The sequence below is a fragment of the Gracilinanus agilis genome, chromosome 1 (genome assembly GCF_016433145.1).
Source record: "Gracilinanus agilis isolate LMUSP501 chromosome 1, AgileGrace, whole genome shotgun sequence".
Taxonomy (NCBI): domain Eukaryota; kingdom Metazoa; phylum Chordata; class Mammalia; order Didelphimorphia; family Didelphidae; genus Gracilinanus; species Gracilinanus agilis.
In genome coordinates, this window is record NC_058130.1 from 737,787,719 (window position 1) to 737,815,542 (window position 27,824).

A 27,824-nucleotide genomic window follows, 5' to 3' on the forward strand; every position below is an offset into this window, starting at 1 on the left:
TTATATTTTATATATATGTGTGTGTGTGTGTGTGTGTGTGTGTGTGTGTGTGTGTGTGTGTGTGTGTGTGTGTGTATATATATTTGATCCTTACGTTCTGTCTTAGAATCAAAACTAGGCATTGATTTTGAAGAGAAGGAAACTAGTTTGATGGGGAGGGGCCTTGAAAGAGATGTCACCGGGACAACAGTAATGGGGGGCCCGGGGTTGGTAAGCAATTTGCTCTGAGTCACACAGCTAGAAAGTGGTCTGAGGCCACATTTGAACCCAGTAACTCTTGGCTCGCAATCCACTGAGCCACCTGGTTCTCCCTTCAGAATATACTTTTAAAATGTTAAGCATATTCACTTCTCTTGAGGACCAAATAAGTATTTGTGGACTGCTGTGGAAATTTAGCCTTCCAGAACAAGTAGTTTCCATATGGGAGAAGGATTTCAAGTTCCAAACAGACTGAAAAATTGAAAATGGAAGTTTTGGAGCAAACAAAACTTATTTTTAAGGCTAGTACTTAACCTGTCCTTATATGTTGGTGTGCTCCCTTTTAGGGTAATGCTCTTTCTTTCTTTTTTATTATTAAACCCTTACCTTCCATCTTAGAATCAATACTATATTGGTTCCAAGGCAGAAGAGCAGTAAGGCAATGGGAGTCAAGTGACTTGCCCAGGGTCACACAGCTAAGAAGTGTCTGAAGCCAGATTTTAACCTAGAGCCTCCCATCTCTAGGCTTGGCTCTCAATCCACTGGGTTCTTGATAATATTTTGGGTAGGTCTTGGGTAGGTCACACATAGGTCCCATGACCTAATAAAAAAATTAAAGCAAGAGGTACACATAGCTTTATGAAAATGTTTTACACAACTTAACACATATAATCATTATTGTATTGTTTGCCTTCTGGAGGGGCCAAAGGAATTTGCAACTCAGACTTTTAAAAAATTGTTAACAATTATGTGTACTTTATTAGGAAATATTTAACAAAATCAAATATATTTTAAAATGGAAAGTGCAAAGGTTCTGCATTCTTGCCCTTAATCTTAGGAAGTTTAATTTTTCTATAATTTGGATGCTGGGCAAACAAATAATGAATGGCCAAGAAGGAGAAGAACAGGCCAGGTCTGTATGTAACTTAAAAATCACTGTATCTAAAATTCAGATAGTGCATTTTATAGTAATGGATGTACAAGACAACTTCCTCCAAAAAATATGAATGTGTGTTGAAGTGCATGCCATCTGGCATTTCCATTTTTCAGAAATTACATTGCAATTGGTTTAGTCGTCTTAACCTGTCTCATTTTCTAACACATGCTTTTCAACAAGTATTGTATCCTGTTATTCAGTAAAAATTGCTTATAAAATGTCCCATGATATAGAGTCCTTTCCTTTTCAGCTGGATTATAAAGTTGGCTGGAAGAAACTGAAAGAAGTGTTCTGTATGGCTGGCGTAGTGGTTAGAGCAGATATTCTTGAAGATAAAGATGGGAAAAGTCGTGGAATTGGCACTGTTACTTTTGAACAGTCGATTGAAGCAGTTCAGGCTATATGTATCCTTTTCAGTCTATATCAGTACCTTCCTAATGATTAAAGCAGGTTTGGTTGGGGAGGGAAGGAAATTATACTGTATCATTTTACTTGGGATATGGGAAGACATGTTTGAAAAGAGTAGTGTGAAATTTAAAAGTACTTTGGGGTAAAACAAACTATCTGAGGAAGGTTAACAAAATAATGATCCTATTGTTTTTTATAATCTTATTTCTTCCCACAGTTTTCTCTATTTTTTTATTCATTGCTTGCATTAATGTATCTCAACTCTTCCCAGAAAATGATGCCAACCGGTGCTCTCCCCTACATTTATGGAGAAGGGTGGCGGTGGTTAAGAGAGACAGACAGACAGACAGACAGACAGACAGACAGACAGACAGACTTAAAAACACCATTGTTTTCACAGTATGATCCATTGAACTGGTTTGTAAAAAGATCTATTCTCAATTTCTTACAGGATATCCTAGCTTCTTCTGGACCTTCATATCCTAGCAGGATTAACCTTCAGTCCTATCAATTTTTACTAAGGCTATCTATCACATCTCTACTTTTCCCATAGGAAATGTTTTAATGTTGCAGAGAAAGTCAGTATAGCATAGTGGAAAGACCGCCAGGTTTAGTTGAGGAAAGAATCAAGGTTTGAAACTGCTGACACTTGTTACTATTTGAGGGACCATGGGCTGGTCCCTTGGATTCCCCTGGACTTATTTCCTCACTTGTAAAGTCAAGGTAAAACCTGTAGCACTAGGACTTCCCAGAGTTGTTGCTGAAAGAGTAAAATGGCATGTTATATGCTTTATAAAATTTGAAATTGCTTACATAAATGTTGATTTGTGGTCAGCATTATTATTGTACATAATAGGATCCATTGCAGATTAGATAGGCCTTGTATTCCTTAAAATCTCAGTATCTTTGATGTGCTATAAAAATAATTTAGATGCTAAAACAACATCAATACTAAGCTTGCTTTTTAGTAGCTATAATTAATAAATTTCAACACTTAAGTATCAAAATTCTTTAATAACTATATGTGTCCAGGATTCTTTTAAGTTTGGTCTTGGTCACCTTTCCCTTTATATCTATGATGGCCTGTATGCCAAAAAGGGCACACAGAGCCCTCTGTTGGCTCACAAGCCATTGCACCCCCAGACTTCCCTACTAGAAAGGTGGAGAAACTGAGGGAGCTGCTCCCTTTTTCTCCATCATAACGAGGACATTTTTTCACTTCACCTCTGCCAGGCAACCCAATGGGAGTGCTTTGAGGGGTGGGGAGATTGAATAACACAAAGTCTCTAAAAGGTTGGCCATCATTATTTTATGATTATATTTAACATGCATTCTGTTCTTATGTTTTAGCTTTAGGTTCTTTATATTCTTCATACTTGTCCATCTTTGTTATATTAATTAATCATTGAATTGTGTTCCTTTCCTCATTTTTGTGTGTAGATCAGTCCCAGGTTTACATTGCCATGACTCTTATAGCCATAGTGCCATGGTTAGAGAAATAGTTGATTTGGTGAAGAAAACTGAAAAGAAGAAGAAAAGTTAGATGTATGAAAACAGGGTTGTGATGGGGCTTACAGTGAACTTGAACATAATTGGAAATAAATCACACGGGTTTCCTTATTAGTTTGAGATCCTCGATTTGAAAATAGCAAATGACTTATTTTAACTTAACTAATATATCAGCAATGTTCAATGGCCAGCTGCTATTCGATAGACCAATGCATGTGAAGATGGTAAGTTTGACAGAAGAATTACAGAATCATGAAATTTGAGAATTGGGACCACAGCAGGCATCTGATCTAACTCATACCTGAAAGAAATCCTTCTATAATATACCTGACTCACAGTATAAAGACCAAGACTGCCTGTTTAACTGTTTAGCCGCTCTCGTTGTTGAGAAGTTTTTCTTATATCAAGCCTAAATGCTGCTTATCTGCAATGTACACCCCAATGCTTCTGCTTTTGCCCAATGAGACCAAGTAGAATAGTCTTCCTTCACATGAGAGACTCTGCTTGAAGATAGCTGTCTTGTCTTCCCTATGTTTTCTCCTTTCTAAGCCAAATATGCCTTTTTTCTTCACATGATACTTTATTGCTTTATTATTATTATTTATTAAGACCTTTTACCATTCTAATGTCCAGAATAAAACACAGTGCTCTGGATAACGTCTTAGATTCTTTTTAGAACAACTCAACTATTCATTTCCTCCCATTTTCCATTCATGGAGTTGATTATGTCTCCCAACTTTATTTTAGCTAGAAATTTTAAAATACTGAATGTACCTGGGATATTCAGCCGAAGTCCCCTGATATTAAATCATTAACAATCAACATGATCTAGCTCTTATTTTCCCTGATTATATTACTGTCTAATTCAGTAATAGAGATAATGGGATAATTCATAAAGAAATAACTAGCAGCTTTGCACCAATACTTAGTGTTGATTCTAAGATGGAAGGTAAGGGTTTACTTTTTTTAAAAAAATAGCTAGAATTTATTCTTATTGAAATAATCCCCCTCTAACAAAATGTAATGGTTGTTAACTGCTTGGTATATGCATAATAGATTTTTTTGAACAATTCTTAATCTTAGATTTCCTCCCTTCACCTAGCATCTCTGGGTTCCTCCTCCAGCTCTTATTTGGAGTGCATCTAATCAAGCCATACAAATTCACTTTTATATTTGCCCAAGTTAAAAACTCAGAAAGTACTATTAAGATTAAAGATGCTTTTTCATCTGCTGTCTTTTAATTCTGTGCTATTGGGATGAATACATGAGTATTGACCATCTAAGAAAACAATGTTATCCAAAACATGGCTTTACCAGCCTCACAAGTACCACAAAGCTATATCAGGCAAGGGAATCTATGCTCCACTTAAATTCTACTGTTGCATGTTACAAAAGTTACAGGAGCTCCCAGTCAAAAATCTAGTCATGGTGGTACCACCTTTGGGTTTGTTTTGCTGTTGTCTGTTTCTCTTTGATGCCTTTCTCCAGAAAGGCTTTCTTTGGATTTAGGATTTTACAAATTGACATATTTGAGACAATTCCAATCAGAAGATGGTTTCCTGTGCTCCTAAAACAACCTGGTTTCAGAGTAAAATTGTGTTTTTATTGTTGCATTCAATTAACTTGTGCAAAATAATTAGTTTTTGTTAGGTTGATAATCTGTTCTCATCTATCAATGAGATTGATTGCTATTTTCTTTTTTCAGGATGAAAGGGCCTTACCAAAAGGTGACTTTTTCCCTCCTGAGCGCCCCCAGCAACTCCCTCGTAAGTAATGTTCAGTTCTGTGGTTCTTGTTTATTTTGAATTTTTGTAAATATATATCTAGAGAACTAAAAAGTCCACTAATCTGTCCCTTCAGGTTATGAATGTGATAGGGGAGGCAGGGATACAGAGAGAGAACTCAAAATTATAAGAAATAAATGTAACCTTTTGGAAAACTGTGTTAATAGAGAAGCTGACTCATTCTCAACCTCAGCTGGTACAGATGTAGTTTTTAACTTGATAATAGGATATTGGTCCCAGGAAACCTATTATTCCTGTGCTCTCCTGTTTTCATTGACTGTTTATGTGCCACCCCAAGTCCCTTTCCAGGTGTTGACTGAAATCTAAAGACCTGTGTGATTTGGGACCACATAACCATAGAGATCGATTCTGTGCTACTTGATAATAGAAGCAGCTAGGCTGCTAGTGACCAGATTAACTTGCAAGGATGGATCTTTCCATGAATATTTCTTCTCCTAGGATTCTTTTCCCTCCCCCTCCCATTAGTCTATTTTGGCTTGATTTCAACTCTAGAATACTGTGCAAAACATAGCACAACACTGGATTGTCCTACAGCCCAACAGTGTATAACTATATAGAAGCCTTAAGCCTGCTAAGCTGTAAATGTATTCTGGTTTAGTTGTACTCAAAAATTACTTTCCAAGTAACTGCTTCAGGAAAAGAATTGATTTGTGATTACTCTGTGTGGCTATTGACTGTCAGTGCTATTAATCAGCCAGTATGGGTATTTCTTAGTGCATTGTTCATTTGTGTGGCCTTCCCAACTCTTTAGATTTTATAACTAATGACTAACTTCCTAGGTCAGCTCATAAAAACATAATGTTCCTGAGATAAAAACATGCATTACAGGTTTACATCCTAAATACTTTATCTCCAGATTCGAGTTGAAGAGAGAGGAGAATGGTCGGGGTAGAAACTCCTGGACCACAAGTAAATTGCTTAATGTTTTTCCTAATATGTAATTATAGTTCGGTCACTCCCTGGTTCCATATCAGAATGGAAAGGGAAGAGGTTATCAGTAAAATATAGATTATATACAATTAAATGATTTATAATTCTAGAATAGTCACTTCACTCTTCTAAAGGAAACAAAAGGAAGTTTTGAAGAATTTTCTACAACATATGACTATGAATATTGTATGTTGAAGACTCTTGTACTTTAGCGAGTGTGGCAGGTATTACAGATATTTGAATAACAAATTGGATTTGTTCCTAGAGCCTTCTTAAATATAAAAATCTGTGCTTGTGACCTTGCTCTCTTCTCTCTAGATGGACTTGGTGGCATTGGCATGGGGCTAGGACCAGGAGGACAGCCTATTGATGCCAATCATCTAAACAAAGGCATAGGAATGGGCAACATAGGACCTGCAGGTAAGGGCAGAGTTCCCTGTATTCTGTTCTATTGCTTATGTTGAGAAGAAACCAGATTTCATCTGGAGGATAGTGAAAGTAAATATATTGATTAATGTGTGATGTTAAAGAAAATTATTATTTAGTGATTTCATATTTTAATTTTTATTCTTAAAACAATCTTTAAAATAGGTAAGTTGATTTGAAATATTTATTTAAAACATTTGTGTGCTTTAAATATGTGATTGACTGTGATACTTGCCAGAGAGAAATACAGAAGATAAAATAGGTCTTTTCCTTGTGGAGTTGGTTACTTAGTTATTTCTTCCATTTGGCAGATGAAGAAGCTGATTCAGAGAGGAGGTACAGTGTTATATTCAGGTCAGACAGTGATAGCAAGCCAGCCCTGAATTCCATGTCTTGACCTTTTCATCTATAGTTTCCTTGTTACCAGAGAGATTTGTTGCTAAAGAAACAAACAAAACAAGTTTGTAAAAGACTAGTAAATTTTTTTTGTCAAATCTTTTTGGTGATGTGAACATGAACCATTTGGTTGCTTTATTTATTTATTTTTCGTTTCATTTTAAAGCCTTCCCTTAAAAGTAGGCACACACCTTATGGCAAGGAACAATTCCTATCTACAAAGTGTGGGAGTTGAAAGGTCATAAAAAATATGAGTGACAGTAAACTTGAAAGAGGCAACAGCCTCCGGAGCCCCTTTAGTGTTGGAACAAACAACTATGAATATCAATAGTTCTGAGCCTTGATGGTCATAATTATTTTATCAAGGAATTAATTAAGTTTAGGAATAATTTAATGGTTCTTAAAGTAGATGAGCTTTAATTAGTTATTTGGAAAATATGTGAACTATTTTCATTGGTTTTTGTAAACCTCTTTCCTTGTGATGTCAGTTAATTGAGCAGTAGTAACAATATTTGGAGAAAATAGTTGGATTTTTTTAAAGACTTTCGGTCTTCCTCATTTTCTTATTTCCTCGGGCACTCTTTCAGTTTTCTGTTAGAAAAAATAATTTGTATTTACAAGGCACATGAAAAGTTGTATTATATAAATGGACTTAAATATGACCTGTGTGTTATAGAATCATTTTCTATAGCATTGGGGGTATTTATCTCACATTGGGCCTGATGGTATCAAGTCTGGTATCATCATAATTGAGAATTTCTGTGCATTTTCAATTTTCCAGTTCAGCAAGCAGCATGGTGCCTGCAGGAGATATAGGAGCTCCTGTGCTTGTGGCCTTAACAGTTCTTTGTGTGAAGACCTAAGTAACAGATATCAAACATGGAAGCTGGGAGGGATAGTCAATATGTTAGATGACAGAATTAGGGTCTTAACAAGAACTGGAAGGGCTAGGTAGAGCAATGGGCTGAATGATCTCTTTATAGTTATTCATTTAATGGGGCAATATTTTATGATGTGTTGTAGAAAGAACACTAGACTTGGTCAGAGATTTCTGTATAGTCTTTTTTTTTCCTGTATAGTCTTTATCCTAGTCACTTAATCTCTGAACCTCAATTTTTTTCTTATAAACTTGGTTAATTCACTTGTGCCTTGTTGAAGATTTAAATGTGAAAGTACTTTGTAACAAAAGGCATTAAACAAATGTGAGGTGCTATTGAGAATAGCTTTTCACTTTTTGTTACATTGTTACTGTTCATCTAAGAAGCATCATTTACTATTTTGATAGAGTTTGTTTGCATTGAATTTTTCTTTTTAAGGAATGGGAATGGAAGGCATGGGATTTGGAATAAACAAAATGGGAGGTAAGAAATTCTTAATATAACCAGTATTTGTGTGATCTTTTATCTTCCCTCCCTAGCTCATTCTTAGCACCCTCTGTGAATTTTTGAATTTGAGTCTAGGAACTACCTTTGCCCCTGATATTAGTTCAGCAGGCCCCCTTATACCCTCTGGTATGAGAACCAGTACGGTAGGTAATATGCTTGTTTCCAAAGGCACAAACACTGTGCTGGTCAGTTCCTAGCTGGAAGCATATGAAAAGTGCCGTTTTCCCCAATTAGTGTCAATGGCTCCCTAGCAGTGAGATTAAAGGTTTCATTTTAATTTCAGGCATGGAGGGCCCCTTTGGTGGTGGCGGCATGGAAAACATGGGTCGGTTTGGATCTGGCATGAACATGGGCCGAATGAGTGGTGAGGATCTGGTTGCTATAGTATTTAGACTCCGAGTCTTCTGTTTTGAGATGGAAGACCCAGCTTGGTGCAAAGCAGTATTTTCCCCCAAAAACTATTAGTAAAACCAATTTCCACTTCCACTCTGCCGCTAAACCAACAAAGGCTTTCTAAGCATAGACATGTTCTAAATTTGCCCAAAAAATCAGGAAATGCAATGTACATTTATTTTAGATGCTGTCTTTGGTTTTTCAGGCTTAACAGTGGTGTACTATTTTATCAGGAATTTCCCAGCCAATTTACAAAACTTTGATGTTGATTGTCTTAAACACCAAAATGCCTTACGATTAATTTCCCACTAAACAGTAAATAGTTTTAAAGCTTTTTCAAAACATTCTCAAATTTAAATATGAATATGATGGGTTTAAAGGATTTATGTAAAGTCTGACACAAAAAAGAGAAATATGAAAAAACCCATAATGTAAAGATTTTTTTGTTTTCGTTTTTACGATTTTTGTTCAGCTCATAAATTCAGATATGTTATGAATCACTACTTTTTCCTAAAACATGATTATTCCATAATAACCAGTCAGTTTTGAAAACTATTTGGGAATAGGCCAATGTAAAGAGAGTCCCACTAATGGCATTCTTGTTTCAGTATTTGATTTTTTTTTTTTAATTCCTTTGTCAGACTTTTAAGAGCTGACGGGGAACTTGGAACTCATCTAGATATACAAGATGGCTAGAGCTAGGTTTGGAATCCTAAGATCTGCTCTAACCTGATGCTTATTAGTTGGGTGATCTAGCAAATCTTGACTTCACTGATCCTCAATTTCCCTATCTCTAAAATGGAGATAATGTTTGCATACCTACTGGTTCTTGAGATTAAATGAGATGGTGTCTGTAAAGTGCTTTAGAAAGCCTAGCTCTCACCATTGAGTTAATTCTCTAAAGAAAGAGGGAGAGGTGATTTATTAGTGTCTTTGTTGGCCAGTGGAGGCATAGAGAATTAAAATCAGAGTATGCATGTCTGCAAAGTAAATGCAGCAGAATAAATGTCAAGTATTGAACCTTTTCAATATGATTATTATAAACGTGTTGAAAATACATGTTACTTAATGTAATATAGCTGTAATTGATGTATAATTCATGTTTAGTGACTTTAGACTTCACCCATAGGTAGATCTAACTGAGGAAAGTTTTTAAGTGAAGTGGAAGATGAAATGGTTAAGGAAATGTTAATTCCCTTTTAATTAGAAAGAGTGACTGAGTTGGTACTAACATATTACTTATTACTCAGTGTTGAGAGAATGGCCAGCTGATTAAAATCAACTTGATTCTAAGAGCACAGAGCTGTAGGACAAATCTTATTTTGAGAAGTATTCTAATGCCAACCTCTATCAACTAAAAAGATTACTTAATTTCAGAGGGAGGAAAAAAGATAGGCTTATTAATTCATCAATGACCTGCTTCTTTGGAGAGGAAATAATATAAAATTTCAGTTCTCTGTAAGAGCCAATATAAACTGACTTTTTGGATGGTGGTGTATCAAGTCAAGAGTGCTTTATTAGTCCTTAAAACATCCTTCTTAAGAAGTAGGAAAATGCATAATTATTCTCATTTTATAAATGATGAAAGAGGTTCTGAAAAAATGGTCCCATATCAAGGAAGTAGGAAATAGGCATTTGAGATCCCTGATCTCTGTCATGCCATCCTTCTAGTAGGCCATTGGACATTCAGTCAGAAGATTGGGGTTGTCTTGTACTGTCCTTTGAGTTGCTGACTAGATAGCAATTAAAATGAATTCCCATTCGAAATGAGTTCACTGCCTTTGGAGTAGTGGACAAATAACAGAATTCATATACTTTGGAGAGGTACTAGTAAAGTGTTGTGAGCCTCTCTGAAGAAAACTGTTCAAGAAGTAAGAATGAGAAATAGAATTGCCTATGGAAGAAATAACCATTTCATCTTTGTGATAGTTGGTTCTTTGGGGAATAGCCCAAACTTAGGCTGAGAATTTTGTAACCCCCAAGGTGATTCTTTCCACAGAGATGGATCGAGGAATGGGTGGAGGATTTGAGAGAGACTTTGCACGGAATGAGATGGGAATGGCTCGGAGTTTTGGAGAACCTCTTGGCAGGGGAATGGGTAAGCCATTTGAATCCAACATAATAGTGTGAGTCTTAGAGGATAAATTGTGTGCTGAGCTGAGTATCTTGGAATTATTATGGTATAAAATATTTGTTGTTTTTTTTCTTCTCTTAACATGTTTTCAAAACATAGTGACAGCTAGGTAGCTATGTGACCCTGGAAGTCATTTAACCCCCAATGCCTAATGTTTACCCCAAGTCTGCTTTGGAACCGATACTTAGTATTGATTCTGAGAAGATAAGGGTTAAAAACAACAACATGGCTCCTATGTGACTTAGTCTTTTGTTCCCTATGCTACTATCATTTTTCATCTATATCTATAAAGGTGTAGACCTACCTAGTTTCCATCTAGTTTTAATGTACTTTACCAAGTGGCAATTCCAAGATCTTGGGGAAAAGTATAAACTGTCCATTTGGCAGGGGCCTAACCTCCAAATAAATGACTTACTAATAGGATATTGAATTTTTGACCTATTTGTAAATGCTAAAATGAGGCTGTACATTCTTAATTCCCATATTTCTAATTGATTCGGAGAGCCATTGCCTTGTAAACATTTTGATTTAACTCTACAGTTGCTTGAATGACCTGCTTTTGGAAATGTGAGCTCATAGGCAGAGAAACAATACACGATTTGTTATTAAACCAAATTCCTGTCTTTTGGACTCCCCGCCAACATCTGATCATTTAGTTATGGTCAGGGAATCAACTATGGGTGTAAGGGGAAGAATTGTTCTAAAATGTAGGTTTGCACAATGGATAGGATACCCTGGCCCCCATAGTCAGGAAGACTCATCTTCTTGAGTTAAATCTATCTTCAGACAATTATTTATTTAGATGTATGACCTGGGCAGTTCACTTAACCCTGTAGCCTCAATTTCTCTTCTGCAAAATGAGCTACTGAAAAAAAATAACAAACCACTCTAGTGTTTTTTTGCCAAGAAAACCCTATCTATCTATCTATCTATCTATCTATATTAGATGCATTGTTTTTCTTACAATTATGTTTCCAACTTGGTAAAAAAATGCTTAAGGAAGTCACAGTTTTATGAAAGTTTCCTTTTAAGCCAGTTAATAGTATTTCCTCCATTGGCTACTCCAAAGTCCCTAATATTTGCCTCTGTGTTTTCCTGTTTTAGGTGGTGGTGGTGGCAGTGTTCCAGGAATCGAGAGGATGGGGCCTGGGATTGATCGTATAGGTGGTGCTGGGATGGAAAGAATGGGTTCTGGCCTAGGCCATGGAATGGATAGAGTGGGGTCTGAGATGGAGAGAATGGGCCTTGTCATGGATCGTATGGGGTCTACTGTAGAGAGAATGGGGTCAGGAATAGAACGGATGGGTCCTCTTGGCATAGACCACATGACAACAAGCATCGAGAGAATGGGCCAGACCATGGATAGGATAGGTTCCGGTGTAGAACGAATGGGAGCTGGCATGGGTTTTGGTATTGAGAGAATGGCTGCTCCTATAGATCGGGTTGGCTCAACTATAGAGAGGATGGGATCAGGTGTGGATCGCATGGGTACCACCATGGATCGCATGGGTCTAAGTATGGATCGGATGGTGCCTGCTGGCATGGGAACTGGCATAGATCGCATGGGCCCAGTTATGGATCGAATGTCTACTGGTTTGGACCGTATGGGTGCCAATAACATGGAGCGCATGGGATTGGACCGTATGGGTGCCAATAACATAGAGCGCATGGGATTGGACCGTATGGGAGCCAATAACATAGAAAGAATGGGTCCCACTATGGGACCAGCCCTAGGTTCAGGAATGGAGCGCATGGGACTTGCCATGGGAGGTAGTTTTGACAGAGCTATGGAAATGGATAGGGGAAACTTTGGAGGCAGTTTTGCAGGATCTTTTGGAGGTGCTGGTGGCCACGTGCCTGGGGTTGCTCGAAAAGCCTGCCAGATATTTGTGAGAAATGTAAGTCTACTACCTTTTTATTTTCACTCTTGCCTTGGCTTTTCAATGTCCAAAACCCCAGGAAACCTTCCATAATCAGTATTGTGTTGTCCAAAGGCCAGCCAAGATAGCTCTATTTAGTAATGTGTGTTGCATCTGAATATTTTACAATAAGTCAAATCTACTTTTAGTCATATTTTTGTATATGTACACACACATACTACATATGGACCATCTGATGATTAAAACATTAGTGATAGTTAAGTTCATAAAATCTTGCCTTTCCTATTATACTAGAATGCATAATCAGACCTGCAAATCAAATCAAATTCAGCAATTCCATAAATTTTGAAGTGTATTCTCTGAATAGACACTGCTGCCGGGAGGGGGGCCACCTTTAGTTCAAAAAATAATAATAATACTGAGACCATAGAATTTCAGTGGGATCAATGGTTTTTTAAGATCCTACTAATAAGATTAGTCCAGTGAGGCTTTATGTTGCATTCATGTTTGATACTAGAGAAGCTAGAAATTTGCTCTCCCAGAGTCTCCCATGGAAAAAATGAATTCATTTTCGTATCTTTGGAGTCATTTTGACTTCTTAACTTTCAATTTTGATTGTTATTTTCTCCATTTAAGTGTGTAATCTTTTCCTGTTCCCTTAACTTTGTATCAGGAAACTTCATAGAAGTTTTCTCATGCATTCTTTGGAATGTGGCCTTGTCCCTAATTCTTTGCTATTATAAAAAATACTTATTTTGGTGTGTGTGGGACTGCCATTTTTGACTGTTTTAGAATTTGTTTTAGTAAACCTTCACATGAACTAGGTGAGGACTGAGGGCTCTTATCTTGCTTTGTTTCTAGCCTGTTCTCAAAATAACCTGGTGCACTCAGAATTCAGAAAGCCCCTCTAGTCCTTGCTAGGACATTAGCCCTCAACTCTCTTGTCAGATCTATGGGCACCCAGCTCCATAGGAGGTTAACAGAAAATAACAGTAGTAGATATTCGGTGTTTTGCCCTCCCATATGACTGTAGTCAGACTTTATAGCCAGTTTGTGGAACTAGTTGCTTTCAACGGTTTAAAAAATAACCACCAAAGCCCCCACCGCACCCCCCAATAACAAAACCCCAATCTGAGCAGCAGTATGTTCTATTGTTCTTCTTTAATCACCCACAAAAAAGGACAGGGAATGAGAACTTCTCCTTACTGTCCCCCTTTTCTCAGCAGTTCTTTTGAATTAGCAAAACAGAATTTCATAATTCTAGAGTTGGAGGGCACCTTGTTGACTATCTGATGCATCTTTGCATTTGTCAAATGATCAGCCTTTTCATTGCTATGGGAAGCTTCCATGTTACAATCTTAGAAATCTCCTTCCTTTCATGGAACTGATGGTAAAGGAATGTTAAATAATTCAAGAATTTCTTACCTTTGAAATCAGTACTATATCAGCTTCTCTATAATGAGTACTTTTAACCTCAGAAGTAATATTGCTGATTTTCTTGATAACAGATTTTTTGCTGACTATACAACTGTAATCTCTTAATTGACAGTGTAGTGATGTGTTTTTTTCCTCCCTTCAGCTCCCTTTTGACTTTACATGGAAAATGCTAAAAGATAAATTCAATGAATGTGGTAAGTGTTTTAAGATATTTATAAGCATGCTTCCAGACTGTGAAAGCCCAGGATTTGGGGGTGAAGTTGTTTTGAGGGAAAACAGTAAGGTCTGCCAATATCCATCCATCTTTTGCCAAAAAGTTCATGGTAGTTGGATTTTCTTGCACACTAGAACAGCCTTGCCAAACTTGGTATTAACTAGTTTTTCTCTCCATCCAGTCAGCATTCCCTTAGTCATACCTCCAGGAGCCCCAGTTGGCCTGGGGTATGCTGCCATCCCTTCTCCTCTCTACCTTCTTAACACCTTTCTTCCCGTGAGAGAAAATTAGCAGCATGGAAATTTCTCTTTATCAACCCTGCTTGACCCCATGTGAAAGTTGCCAGTGATTATTTATATTGGATTCATCACTTTGGGGCAAACTTTGTCTTTGGTAGACATGAAACTAAAAGTAATTTAAGAGAAGCCTTTGTACCTTCCCTAGGCAGTCTATTAGAAGATGCCTGGCATCCCTTTCATTGGCATTGTATGAGATTAAGCCTTTCCTAATAGTTTTGCTGATGGGTATCTTTTAATATTGCCCATGCTGTTTTGTCCCTTTGCCCAGACTTTTCCTATTAGCTTGAAGTCCTTCCCACTAGCCAGAAGACCTCCAGTTCTTGGCTTTCTTTGTATCCCCAGCTCTTTGAATAGTGATTGGCAGACAGTAGACACTTGATCAATTCTGTCAACCGATTTCAGTCTATTTTCTACATCTGCTTAACCAGGCTGCTTGCCTCCATCCCTAAACTTTTTCAACTAGTCTTTCCTAAATAAGCTTTCTTCCATGAGGTTTTCTACCCATCCTGAATAATTTCATTTAATTTTTAATACTTCCCTAATTCTTTAGGTCAGGTGTGTGTGTATATATAGCTGTGTTTGCTAACATTTTTTTATGTCATTTTAAAATTTCAAATTGCCTCAGTAAATACTTTTTAAACTATTACTTTTGAATTTACCTACCACTAACAGTTTTGCAATGTTTTGTGTGTAAAATGCTTGATAACGATTATCTAAAGTCTAAGTCTCTCAGCAGTCATCCTCCTCAGTTTTACATGTCATTGAATACCCTGATATCTCCTGTGGTTTTGTGTTCCTGAAGTCTTTTCTCTGATGAAACTCATTCCTTGGTTCTTCAGGGTTCCCTTCTCCTGTGCTTGTGGGAATCGAAAAAAGCCCATCTTCTTCCCCAGCCCCTATTTCTTAGAGCTTGGCATGGATAAACAGATCTTGTTATCAGACGATCTATAATAGTGGTAAATGAAGCTATTTCCCTTTAAATCACAACTAAACTAGTATGGCCAATCAGATTCTAATTTATGCATGATGATATTTAAAAACTACAGATCAACTTTTATGTTGATTTTATGGCACTGTGTAATAATTGACTTATCAGAGTTCCTTAGGCAATTCAATAAATAACATGGAAAAGCATGTGTATGTATACCTACCCAAGTCAAGGGACAAAATCCCAAAGCCTTTGAGATGAAATCTGATTTCCTGAAACCTCTTTCATTTGATGGGTTTACAAATACAGTCGACATAGGAGGGGAACAGCAGCAGCTCAGCTATCAAAAACACTGTTGTATTTTAGTGTTCGTATTTCAAGTATTTGTCAGTGCGTTAGAATTTGAAAGGAATTATTTCTGGGTAACTATTGACCCCAGAATCCAGCAAATGTTCTGGACTGAAAATGAAGATGGAGGCATCTCTCTCTCTCTCTCTCTCTCTCTCTCTCTCTCTCTCTCTCTCTCTCTCTCTCACATACACACACACACACACACACCCCAAAAGCTTAAGAACATGAGACTTTCTCATTTGTCTGGTGGCTTAATCTAGTTTGGTCTTTTCTCCTTCTCTGTTCAGGCCATGTGTTGTATGCAGACATCAAGATGGAGAATGGCAAATCCAAGGGTTGTGGCGTGGTTAAGTTTGAGTCCCCGGAGGTGGCAGAGAGAGCCTGCCGGATGATGAATGGGATAAAACTCAGTGGCAGAGAGATTGATGTGCGAATTGATAGAAATGCTTAAGCAGTTGCCTTTTTTTTTTTTTAACATCAATACCAGACTTCCAAATTTGTATTTTGTTTTCCTTGTTAACCATTTTAATTTGTTGGCTGGATGTATAAAGATGTTAAAATTCAGTTGCTTTCTGGGGTGATTTTAATTACTTTTTTAATGACTGGGATTCCATTTGACTGTTTGCATTGAGATTGCAATGTACGCAATTTTTTTTGTAGTTGTGGCATCTTGTTGACATTACGACTTTGATAATAAATACCAGTTACTGAAAGCCTCTTAACCTTGTTGTGAAGTTTGTTGGAAGTATTTATTATATTCTGAACATCTCTGTTTTAGTATGAATGATTTTTAATTCATAGTCTACTAGAACTGGGTCTGGGTGGGGTTGTTAAAAAGAGGTGGCCATTTAAATAGGTCATGGTCATTACATTGTGTTCAGATATCTGGAGATCTAATACTTAGGATTCTCGCCTTCCATTTCTCCCCTTCATAGAGTCCTAGTTCACTACTTTTATTGTCAGTGCTGAGGATTCAGGCAACAGGTTTTGAGACATAACTTGTCTCTTATATACTCAGACCCTAGTCCTCAGAGCAACAATGGTTACAAAGAGCAAAAAAGTTGAACAAATAGGTCGACATAATGGATAGAGTAGTTGCTACTAGTGCTTTCACAATTTTACAGTTTGAAGTTGGTGGGGGTTTGCTTGTTTGTTTTAACATAATTTAAGATGCACCTACACTGTACCCATGCTGTGAGGCAACTTGGTGCTTAGTGGATAGAGTCAAGAAGACCTGAGTTCAAATTTGGCCCCAGACACCCAACTATGTGTAAACCCTGGACAAGTCACTTAATCCTTCCCCCTACTCCCACCCCCACCCCCCCCTTGCCCACAGACTCCTCATCTGTCAAATGAGCTGGAGAAGGAAATGGCAATTCACTCCAATATTTTTGCCAAGGAAACACCAAATGAAATCACAATGACAACCTGACCAGTATGTTAGATCCAAGCCTAAGTTTACAGTTAACTGTCTGCAAAATATATTTATATTCCCCCAATAGAGCTACCTCTCTCCAGCTCTAGGCATGGGTGGGCACTTGTCCTTATAACCCAAGCAATCCTAATGTTCCCTTCTTGCAGATGGTTTCATCCCTAGAACAGCTCTTCTCCCCCTGTAAGTGATCAAGTTGAAAATATAAATCAATGTATTTTCTATATTAGTCCCCTCGGGCTAATTCTTCAAGAATTTCCCACTTTCTTTTGATAGACCAAAATAACTATTTAAAGAGGAGGCCAAAGGAAATGCTCATCTGTCAGTCTGTTTCTAAGGCAACTCTTTCAAAGTTTCATTGTACTGTATCCTACTCATTGTATTGGTCAGATTAGGGATAATGTTGTGTGGCCGGATAGAACATTTCAGGGGGCCGCATCTGGCCAGGTGTAGTTTGCCCATCACTTTACTAGGAGAGAGTGAAGTGAGATATAACCCTGGAGTGTAAACATTTCATCTTCCAATGCTTTTCCCCCTTTCATCTGACCCAACTCTTTCCCACATCTCCCTAGAGGGAGAGGGTACAGGAGATGGGAACACAGAAGTGAGGAAGCAGAGAACTACTTCAGACGTCATTTTAATACAGTCAGTGTTCATGCATGAGAACAGAACAGTATAGGCTGATGGGTTAAATGCATAAAGGAGAAGCATATAATTTTCTCTGGACCCACCACGGAGGAGGAGGACAGTGCCTGGATTCCAAAGATGTTCTGCAAAGGAAAATGGGATTCAACGGCCTTTCAGGCAGGTCAGTGGTTTTATTTGCTTCTCTTCCTAAGTTTCCCTAAAGAGATGGGAGCTGGATCGGATGGAATAGTCCTGTGGACCTCCCTTGCTGTCCAAAGAGAACAGAGCTGAGCAAATAGAACACTTGGCCCAACCCTGGGTCCTGCTGCTGCAGCTGCCCCACAAATGACTTGGGAATGCACATTGGAAGCCAATCTTGGTGAGTGTGTATAGCCTAGCAGGTACCTACCTCAGAAGCTAACGTCGTCATATACTTCTGTCTCCCTGTCGAGAGAAAATGGACCATAAGTAGTCAGCAAATGCCAGCCCATCTCTAAGTAGACTGGAGGATAGACTAACCCTCCCAACACCCATGCTTTTGCCCATATGTTTTCAACTTGATCACTTACAGGGGGAGAAGAGCTGTTCTAGGGATGAAACCATCTGCAAGAAAGGAACATTAGGATTGCTTGGGTTATAAGGACAAGTGCCCACCCATGCCTAGAGCCTATAACCAACTCACATTTTCCTCTGACATCCCGGCATAGAATCTGTTCTCGGCTGGTGAACTGGATCACGTCCAGGATCTCCCCACGTCTGATAGCCAAGTTTCTACCACCCCCACGACGGGTATTGGCATTGGGGTCAATCATCATCCTTGTCAAAGTCACGATGTCCCCTTCAAACTGGAGCACATAAGGTAATTTAGTGTGGTAGTCTAGCTTCAGGCACTTATCTGGGACTTTCTTTTGCCCTCAGTTAATCATCCAGATATTTATAGAATCCCCTGGAAGTCTATTAAATAGAGTGCTGCAATTACAGCTACTCTGATCACCATCCCCAGACCCTAAAACTCCACCAGGTCCAGTTCATACTTGGGAGAAGGTGGGGATGGTGCAGAGATATTTACTTCTGACCTTAAATTTCTTTCTGAATTCCCTTTCTGCTTTCTCTTCCTTCTTGTACTGCTTCAGGGGCTTCAGGGCTTTGGGGATTTCCTTTACCTTATCCTCTTCTGAGGATTTCCAGCTGCTCCTGAAGGAGAATCACATTCTTAACTGTAACAGCATACAGACGTCTTGCCCCTCTAGCCCTGGCCTCCCTTGAGCCCTGAATTACCGTAGTTGCAGGCCACGTGGTTGGAAATCTTTGAGAGTTCTCTCTGCGACCAGCAGGTCATCTGAGGAAGCCAAAGAGCTGGGCTGGCAAAGGGGGACATAGAGCCTGTGTTCTCACCATCCCCCTAATTCTTGGTGCTCCATAATATATCTTCCTCTTTGCCCCGCCCCCATGCTATAGATTTGAGTGTATAGTGTCTACAAGTTCCCGCTTTAACAGAGTCATTTATGAATGAACTAAGGAGGTTCTGTCTTCCACAGGAAAGGTGAAAGTCAATTTTGGGATTAAAAACAGTAACAACACGTCTGAGTGAAGTTCCTGCCTGGAGGGAGCAAGGAAAGAGATTAGTTTTGAAATTTGGACTTGAATTGAAAGAACAGAATAAACTTAACAGTGTGGTGTGGAGGATCATCTGTGTGGACGAGGTGAAGAGAGATTTCTCTGTAGATGGTGAGGATCCTTTAAGATGGCTATGTTTGTAGATAACTGCAGCTCACATCTACACTGCCCCAGAACGCTGCTGGGCAGAGCATCATGAGGGAGAGATGCAATGAATGTGGAGAAAGAATGTGGGGGAAATGGCTAGATGAAGAAGGAATGATGATGACTTGAAATATTAACCAGGGTAGCTTGGAGATAGATACTGGATATCTATAAAGCAAGTCAGACCCAGAAACCTAAAAATGAAAGATCTGACCAAATCGCATTTCAAGCCTGACACCAGAAGGCTAAAGTCCTGTTATGCTGCTCTTCTCAGATAGGACCATAGATGGAGGAATAGAAAATGACCAGAATCAGTAGACTGGAGACGCTGCCCTCTGTGCACCTAAAAGAACCTGGATTATGAGAAGACTTAAGTAGGGAAAGTATTAGAACATCTGTCATGGTTGGAAGATGGCTTAGACTCATTCTCCTTGGCATTAGCAGATAAAACTAGGCAACAGTGGATGGAAGTTGCAGAGACGCAAGAGTGGTCCAAAAGTAGAATGAATTGCATTAGGCGATAAAAGGTCTCACACAGGTAGTTGTCAAACTATCTCTGAATGACCCCTTGGTGGTGGTCTCATCGATGGAATTCTTATACATGGGCCTGCATAACTTCAGATCCATAAGACACCTTTCCTGGATAGTTGTGAGAAGCTAAGCTTAGTTCAGAACAGAGTGGGAGAATTGAATCTCAAGGAGTTACTCAGGGCCAAGAAATAGTTTGGTGTTTGGAGACCAAAGACCTAAGGAAATGGACTCTGAAGCTGGACTCTTTATCTACTCTCCCTTCACAAATGTTATTACCTAACTTAGAATAAATCACTTTTATGTAGTTCTCGAAAGTTTACAAAGCATAAGCAAGCAAGCATGAGAGGATAGTACATGAAATAACCCCATCTTAAAAACTGGCATTAGGAGGCCCCGTAACACATGGCCCTGAGATTCATGGTGGCTTCCCCTCCCCAGGATCTGGAAGCTGACTGCATCTGAGTCCTGCAAGCTCAGACCCCAACCCCACCCCTCTCTCAGCCTTAACACTCAGAGAAATGTAGAATGAAACTTGAAAAAAGGCTGAACTGAATTGCCAGTTCGAGGGCAAACTCTGCTCCTTTGGGCAGATATTCCACCTTCCTGGGCTTAACCAACTATTGTAAAATGAGTCAGACTCTTTTTTCTGCTAGAATCACTGAGAGACCAGGCTCCAAAGACCATTCTTCACTTAGGCAACTACATTTTGGAAAGATGGGTGGGGGTTGAGCAATTGGTCCCTAACAGGAAGAAGGATCAGAAGTCTCAAATTTGTCTCTGAAAGAACAGTTGAAGGAATGCTCCAGAGATCTTATTCAGCGGTGTCAGCCTCTTCGTGTCCCTGTGGACCTTACGTAGCGCCCCAAAACTGTCCTTGGGGTTTTCTTTCACAAAGATATGGAACATTTTGCCATTTGCTTCTCCAATGCACTAAGTGGTTAAGTGACTTGTCCAGAGTCACACATCTGGGAAGTGTCCACCCAAGGTTGGAGTTGAACTCGGGTCTTCCTGAGTCCAAGCCCAGCAGTCTCTTCTGTGCTGCATTATTGCTCAGAAAGCAGACCAAAAATACAAGAGGGACTCAGAGCATCCAACATCTGCTAATAAAGCAGCCTTTGGGAAGCCAGAAGAGATTTATGGGGCAGTGAATAAGGTTCCTGGGACTGCCTGAAATTAAATAGGGAGAAGCCCCCATGGATCACTACCTCAGTGCGGCAGAGGGACTTGTGTAGCTCAGTGAAACTGTGAGCTTTGTCATGCTAAAACAAACAGGTCATAGCAGAAAGCTCTGCCAGGTGGTTAGCTGGAGAAGGAAATGGCAATGCCCAGGATCTTTGCCAAGAAAGCCACATAGCTATATAAGAAGCTAAAAGCAATGACCCGAAGATGAGCTGGGCTTGAGGTCCTGATGTGCCATGGTCCACAGTTATGAATAGTCACTCATGGCCAAATGGATCAGAAACAACAAATGGAAGAGGAGAACCAGAGCGGCTTTTCATTCTCCAGGGCTAAATCCATTTTATTTTTTTAAAACCCTTATCTTCCATGTTAGAATCAACACTGTTCTTAGTCCCAAGGCAGAAGAGCAATAAGGATTAGGTGATGGAGGCTAAGTGACTTGTTCAGGGTCACACAGCTAGGAAGTGTCTGAAGCCTGATATGAACCCAAGCCCCCCCCTCCCCACCCCTATCTCTGGGCCTGACTCTCAATCCACTGAGCCACCCAGCTGCCCCCGCTAAATCCATTTTAATTCTCCACTGCAAGTGTGGTTGTGGAGAGTTCACTAGGCCATAAGGTAGTTGAAGGGTTAGGGTCAAAAATGATGAGACCTAGGAGCAACTAGGTGGCTCATTGGATAGAGTGGGAGGTCCTGGGTTCAAATCCAGTCTGAGACAATTTCTAGGTGTAAGACCCAGGTTAAGTCAACCACTAGCCTTTACTATTTTTTGGCCTTGAAACCAATACCTGATGTTGATTCTAAGAAGTTATGGGTTTAAAAAATGATGAAGCCTGATGGGATCAGGTAAGACTTACAGGCTTGGAAAAACAGCCACTGACCGCCTCTCACCAGAGCAGCCCCAACCAAGATTTCAGCCCTTTTGGAAGGGGAACCTGCAGGTGGAGATGCTTCATCCTCCAGCCTTTGCCCGGAAACCCAGGAGAGGCGGTGGTAGGAAGGCAGAGCTTCTGTGGTCAACTGTGTGCTCATGAGATGTTGCAAGCGGCAGCAGCAACCTCAGGAAAAGGCCAGGAGAGACAAAAACCAATCAGAAGCAGCCCTCCCTTGGATTGCTCAAGGGTCCGGGCGGCCCAGAAGGGGCAGGACAGCCTGGAGAGCCAAAACTCCCTAGTGCAGAGGCAGCTCGTCTCACTGCTGGACAGAACTGAAGCATGTCCCTGGACCCGAGAAGGACTTGGGCTCAAATCTGATCTCCGACACGTCCTAGCTGTGTGACCCTGGGCAAGTCACTTAACTCTGGCCACTCCTTATCACTCTTCTTAGAAATACTAACACAGAAAGTAAGGGACTTTGGGGAGCAGGGCAAGCATGATGGGGGCGCCTAGGGACACACAGCATCCCTAAAGGCAACAAACCCAACAGGACCCAGTGAGGAGGAATATGGAAATTGATGCAGGGGCGATATTGGAACCTCCAAGTGGCTCCCCAGAGCTTTCTCTAAAGCATTAGGATTCATGAGGCCTTTGTTCCATGTCTCCCTTGACCTCTGCCAAAGCCCGAATGGCATAGAGAAAAGGAATTTCGGGTCGGAGGACCAGCTTTGAACTCATTTTACAACTCAGGGAACTGGGCCTGGGAAAAGGAAAGCAGCTTACTCAAGGTCACGTAGTAAATGGCGAATGGAAACTCGGAGAGGTGCTCCCTGAATAGCTAAGTGGTCTGAGATCACCACGGAAAAGCCACGGAAGTGGGGGGACAATGGGACCTTTTAATGGGAGTCCAGTAGGTCAGAACTTTTCATCATTCCAAGATGTCGCATCCTAAAATACTCCCTTTTCCAACTAGGTGAAGCAGGATTTTTTTAACCTCAACCAAAATAAGATTGCAGCAGAATGCACAGGAGAATTGAGCTTCTATGAAGCCAGACATTAAAGAGAGTTTGAAAAGATTCAAACGATGCTACTCTACTAGGTTTTTTGTTTGTTTTCAAAAATGGTTATTTTCATTGAGAATGTTTATGTTCATGATCATGGGTTTATGATTATAAAATGAACTCAAATATTCCTAAAATTTATCCATTTTCATTTCTAATACAGTAACTCTCCATAGATAAAACCCACATAAAGGAAAGCTCTTTAGGGGGTGGTCTTCAATAATTTTGAGGAGTGTGAAGGGAGGGCCCTGAAACTAAAACACTTAAGAATTGCTAGCCTTGTTTTTGCCCCCACACCACAGACTTGGACCCCATCAATCGACTAGCCCAGCTAGATTAGAGGAACTTGGTCTTGAGCATGACTAGAATCTGGCTGGCAATAAAGCTGCCCCCTCTAGGAACTTCATCCCCAGACCCTGGCCTGGTAACTTCCAGACTGGGCCATCAGTTTTCTTTTTAAAATGGAGACCTGCGGGCAGCTGGGTAGTTCAGTGGTTAGAGAGGCAGGCCTAAAGATGGGAAGTCCTGGGTTCCAATCTGACCTCAGACTCTTCCTAGCTGTGTGACCCTGAGCAAGTCACTTAACCCCCATTGCTTAGCCCTTCCCACTCTTCTGCCGTAGAACTAATATGCAGTATTGACTTCAAGATGGAAGGTGAGGCTTTTAAAAAAAATACAATGGAGACCTCTGGGAGGGAAGTGCTTTAGAAGTAAGCTAGTACCCTAAACGTGGCTGTAGACTGGGAAGTCCACACCACCTTCCTTTGAGCTCTCCTCACAAATACCCACCTCTCTTCTTGGGACTTGGTGGGCAAAGGCTTATAGGCTCCACATCGTCATAGATCTCATCTTGATTTCTGAGGGGAGAGTTGGGATTAGGGATTCCCTCAGTATTCCCCAAATGTCCCACCCCCTCCCCAAGTCCCCAGACTTACTGTGGGATGGGAGGAACTGGGGGATCCAGGCAGGAACGACTGGAGAAGGATCCTGACTTGCAAAGAGCTATCACTTGAGTCCTCCCATCCGAGATGGTTTTCTTGCCTAGATAGTTATTATACCAGGATAATCGATGGCTTTCAGGAGGGTCTAACCCCATTTACCCACCCAATGGAGCCCAATGCATTTCATTGTCCTACAAATTACGTAATGTTTATTAGGAAGATTTGAAATTTCTCTTTTCCTCACAACGAGGAAGATTGTACAGCAAGCACCGAGTTTGAATCCCGCTGCCAACCCGAGCTAAATAATCCCGTGAGCAAATCAGTCTGTCAAACAGGGAACAGAACAATTAAACCCAAGTCATATTGGAGCTCCAACCCCAGGTCCAAAATCTGAGTGTCACCCTCCCCTGGGACCTTTCCCAGAATTTTCTTGACATGCTTCAAACACCCACCTGCAGTCCTCCTGAATTGTTCTAGGTGCAGGGTACCAGGTGGAAGAGGGGGCTTGGGAGGCTGAGGACCAAGAGTCTTGAGAGGTGGCAGCGGCCTCCTGCGAGGGACACCCTGGCCCAGCTCTTTTCTAGGAGTCCTTGGAGAACCCAAGGAGGTAGAGGTTGGAGCCGAGGACGGCTTCTCTCCAGCACTCCCTGCAATTCTCCACGGTGGTTGCTGGTCTCTGGGAACCTCCCTGGTCCTGGGGCTGGCTAGAGAGCCTCTCCCTAGGTTAGGGGGCCAAGGGCTGACTGGGGCTTCTTCTTGCCTTTGCCACGGAGGCCTCCGTTGGTTAGTATCAGGAGCCCTAGCAGCGGGGGAACCCTCTGGAGCAGGATGGGCTCGCCCTAGGCCTGGCAGCTGAGAGCCCTTGGGCAGCGGCGGCTTCTTGGGTACTTCACTAAACCCAGCCTGTAAGCCCTGGAACTTTGCTTTAAGGTTCTGAAAGTCCTGATGACTCCCCTGTAAGACACAAAGCGTCACAGAACCCCAGAATTCAGAAATGGAGGACATCGGACCAATCTAATCCAACTCGTGGGTGAGCAGGAATCCTTTCTACAGTATCCATCATCCCTGCTCAGTGCTTAGCCAGCTTCTTCTCGAAAACTCTCAGCAATGGGGTCATTGGTGTTCAGCAGCGCCCAGGAGGCCATTCGACTTCGGGATAATTCTGACTGTTGGAATGTTTTTTCTGCTATCAGGCCAAAATCTGTTTATCTTACGAGCACAGATGGGCAGAAATATGTGAATGCACAGATAAACACACACACACACACACACACACACACACACACACACACACACACACACACACACACACACACTGTTGCTGTTTCTCTCACTCCATTAGGAAAAGTGAGCGTCCGATGGTCTTTTAGAAAGTGAGCCTCTGGGCCGCACCATGTGCTCCAAGGAGGTCACTGACACCAAGCAATCTCCAGGAGCATGAGAATATTTCTAGTAATGGTCCAAATGCCTGCAGCGATGTAAACGTAAAGAACAATCTCCACACAGCAATCTAAGAGGAATGTTGTGAAATCTTAAAGTACAAACTTAGCCCCAAAAGAAGAGATAGGAGAAGGTACGTCCACCCCGTCCATGGCAGGGTCAGAGACTCCACGGGTGTGGATCACTCATAGACCTGCAGATTTGTTTTTGTAATATTGTAATACTGATCTGTTTGACTCGTTTATTTTTCCTCTCCTTTAAAAAATAGCTTTGTGGTAAGAGAAGACTCTTTGGGGGGAGGAAGGAAGAAAAATACAGAGGGAAATCTGGGCAATCTAAAAACAAAAGATGTCAATATTTTCAAATTACAAAATACAATTTTAAAAAGGTTTTTAAGTGAGTTTGTGGGACCAGAGAGAGAGACAGGTAGACAGACAGAGGAGAGAGAGAGAGAAAGAGAGACAGACAGAGGGGAGAGAGAGAGTGAAAGAGAGAGAGAGAAAGCTTTCATAGAAGGAAGAGCCTGAGCCATAGAGCTCTCAAGAAAATGAAGCCAATTTTTAATGTACACTTCAGAAATCAACAGATTTATTATTTTTCTAATTGTCTAGATTTAAGAGAGTAATGCAGAAAGTGTTAATAATAGACTTGATTTTAAAGTATGTCATGTGCATACATTCCCTCCTCCCCAAAGCTGGTTGTTAAACATTTACTAGCACACCCCTGCTTCAGGGGCAAGTAAACTAAGGCACTAAGGGGAAAGACGGGTTGAAGACCAAAATATCACCTTCAGTGTTGTAACAAATATTGTGCTAACCCCATCTCAACCCCATAAGAAGGGGCACGTCCTTCTGACCTACTTTGCCTAGCAGTCAGCACCCCTGAGGCCCACAGGAAGCCCCCACCCACTTGGGACTCCGTTTTCAGGTCACCACCTAGGCCCTCCCCTTAGTTTAACTATCATTCTCCCCCTTCCCACATTCCCCCCTGCCATGACCTCATGTTTCCTGCCACACTCCCTCACTCCAGATACCGGGAGCTCTGCCATGCTACTAACCTTGCCCAATCTTCACTTCCACTAGGGCTGCCCCAGACTCAGAAGGATGAGTTAGGATGCCAATGGGAGAGAAAAAGAACAAAACAAAACAAAAAATCAAGAACTAGGAGAGATGGAAAGGGCTGGGTAATGGGCAGAACCTTCTATGAAAGTCCTGTGACTATCACCTGGAGAAACTCCAGAGAGGGTCTACCATCTTGGGCAGGAGCCAAGGAGAAAGGAACCTGGCCTGGGAGAAGAGGCTGGTCCCAGGGGCTTGCCCAGCCCCTGGAGTCAGCCACTGTCGGCTGTTTTCTGTCCCTAAACCAGTCCGTCCCAGGCTGGCGTGGGTCCAAGGACAATGGCAGGTTACCCACGAAGGACCACAAAGCTGCTTTCCTTTGCCTTATTTGATCCCCGCAGCAACCACCTAAGGTCGGTAGTGCACAGTCTCCCATCTTACAAAGGAGGAAACTGAAGCCAAGAGCGGTTGGATGACTTATCCAAAAAGTACAAAGTTGGAAAACGTCAGAGCCGAGCCTTGAACCAGGTTTTCCCGACTCCAAGTCTTTCCACTGTAGCCCAGGGAGGCTTCTCAGAAGACAAAGCCCAAACGCCTCTGTCCACCTTTTCAGAGCCGGCCTCCATCATACACACACAGCCTGAGTCCCCAGGACGGCTGCTCTCCTCCCTTTCCCTCTGCTATATGGCATCCTTCGCCCCCCACCGCCCTCCCTCCACACACACATATGGACGAGAACCCCTCAGGTTTGACCGCGCTGAAGGAGCTTGTTAGGACGGGGCTTTCTACTTCTGCTTTCTTCAGACGTCCCCGGAGAGTGAGTGTGAGGGCTTAGCAGGGAGGAAGGTGGAGAAAGGGCCACTTACCATGGCTCTCCAGGTCCTTCGCTTCAGTGGCCTCTGGATCGAAGTGTTCTGCTGGTTTCTGGGACCCCCCCAGGGGCGCAGGAGTGGCAGCAATGACTGGGGCTACTTCTAGGAAGTAAGTCCAAACACCCAGATGATGCTATGTGTTGGGGGGGAGGCAGAGAAAGGAGGAAGGAAAGGAGAGAAACCAGGAGGTTAAAAGGGGTGGGGACAATGGGGAAGGACCTTCCTGATTTCTACAGGTGTCCCCCCCAATGCCAAGGCCTCCTTCCACATGGGCCTCTTCCAGGAATCACTCCAAGACCGTTCTAGTTCTAGGTGATATCTTTTGGTTCTAAACAACTTCTTTCCTAAACCCAGATATGGTTAGAGTCTGTATATGGGTGAATGTGTGTGTCTCTCTCTGGGTTTCCTCTAATGGGGA

General features: G+C 41.1%; 2 protein-coding genes across 6 annotated transcripts in view; one reads left to right on the forward strand and one right to left on the reverse strand.

Moving 5' to 3' along the window:
* The window catches only part of HNRNPM (heterogeneous nuclear ribonucleoprotein M), a 45,255-nt gene extending 28,903 nt beyond the window's left edge, over window positions 1-16,352 (forward strand). For 3 of the 5 annotated variants that reach the window (XM_044672778.1, XM_044672804.1, XM_044672813.1), the window contains 10 exons: window positions 1,386-1,539; window positions 3,227-3,276; window positions 4,758-4,818; window positions 6,106-6,207; window positions 7,926-7,970; window positions 8,278-8,358; window positions 10,387-10,485; window positions 11,626-12,419; window positions 13,981-14,032; window positions 15,918-16,352. In XM_044672778.1, the coding sequence (XP_044528713.1) occupies window positions 1,386-1,539; window positions 3,227-3,276; window positions 4,758-4,818; window positions 6,106-6,207; window positions 7,926-7,970; window positions 8,278-8,358; window positions 10,387-10,485; window positions 11,626-12,419; window positions 13,981-14,032; window positions 15,918-16,081 (1,602 nt within the window). In that variant the 3' untranslated portion in view covers window positions 16,082-16,352. The remainder of the gene's footprint in view (window positions 1-1,385; window positions 1,540-3,226; window positions 3,277-4,757; window positions 4,819-6,105; window positions 6,208-7,925; window positions 7,971-8,277; window positions 8,359-10,386; window positions 10,486-11,625; window positions 12,420-13,980; window positions 14,033-15,917) is intronic. The other 2 variants (XM_044672795.1, XM_044672786.1) reach the window with 2 other exon arrangements.
* A 1,397-nt stretch (window positions 16,353-17,749) lies between these two features.
* On the reverse strand, window positions 17,750-26,524 carry PRAM1 (PML-RARA regulated adaptor molecule 1). The gene is made up of 10 exons (XM_044685376.1): window positions 26,456-26,524; window positions 24,797-24,990; window positions 24,489-24,616; window positions 23,885-23,913; window positions 18,968-19,050; window positions 18,766-18,883; window positions 18,372-18,534; window positions 18,259-18,292; window positions 18,099-18,133; window positions 17,750-17,832 (listed from the first exon to the last, which is right to left on the reverse strand). Exons 1-9 carry the CDS (start codon window positions 26,522-26,524, stop codon window positions 18,100-18,102), a joined length of 852 nt encoding a protein of 283 aa, XP_044541311.1. The 3' UTR covers window positions 17,750-17,832; window position 18,099.
* Between the last annotated feature and the right edge of the window lie 1,300 nt (window positions 26,525-27,824).

Bases quoted from the DNA above. Each gene is read 5' to 3' on its own strand.
- PRAM1 (XM_044685376.1), bottom strand. From the start codon at position 26,524: ATGGCAGAGCTCCCGGTATCTGGAGTGAGGGAGTGTGGCAGGAAACAT. The intron at 18,535-18,765 runs GTCAGAAGTAAA...TATGTGCTCCAG, and splicing joins AATTCAGAAAGAAATTTAAG to TTTGAAGGGGACATCGTGAC. The intron at 18,134-18,258 runs GTAAGTGATCAA...TTCTCTCGACAG, and splicing joins AGAACAGCTCTTCTCCCCCT to GGAGACAGAAGTATATGACG.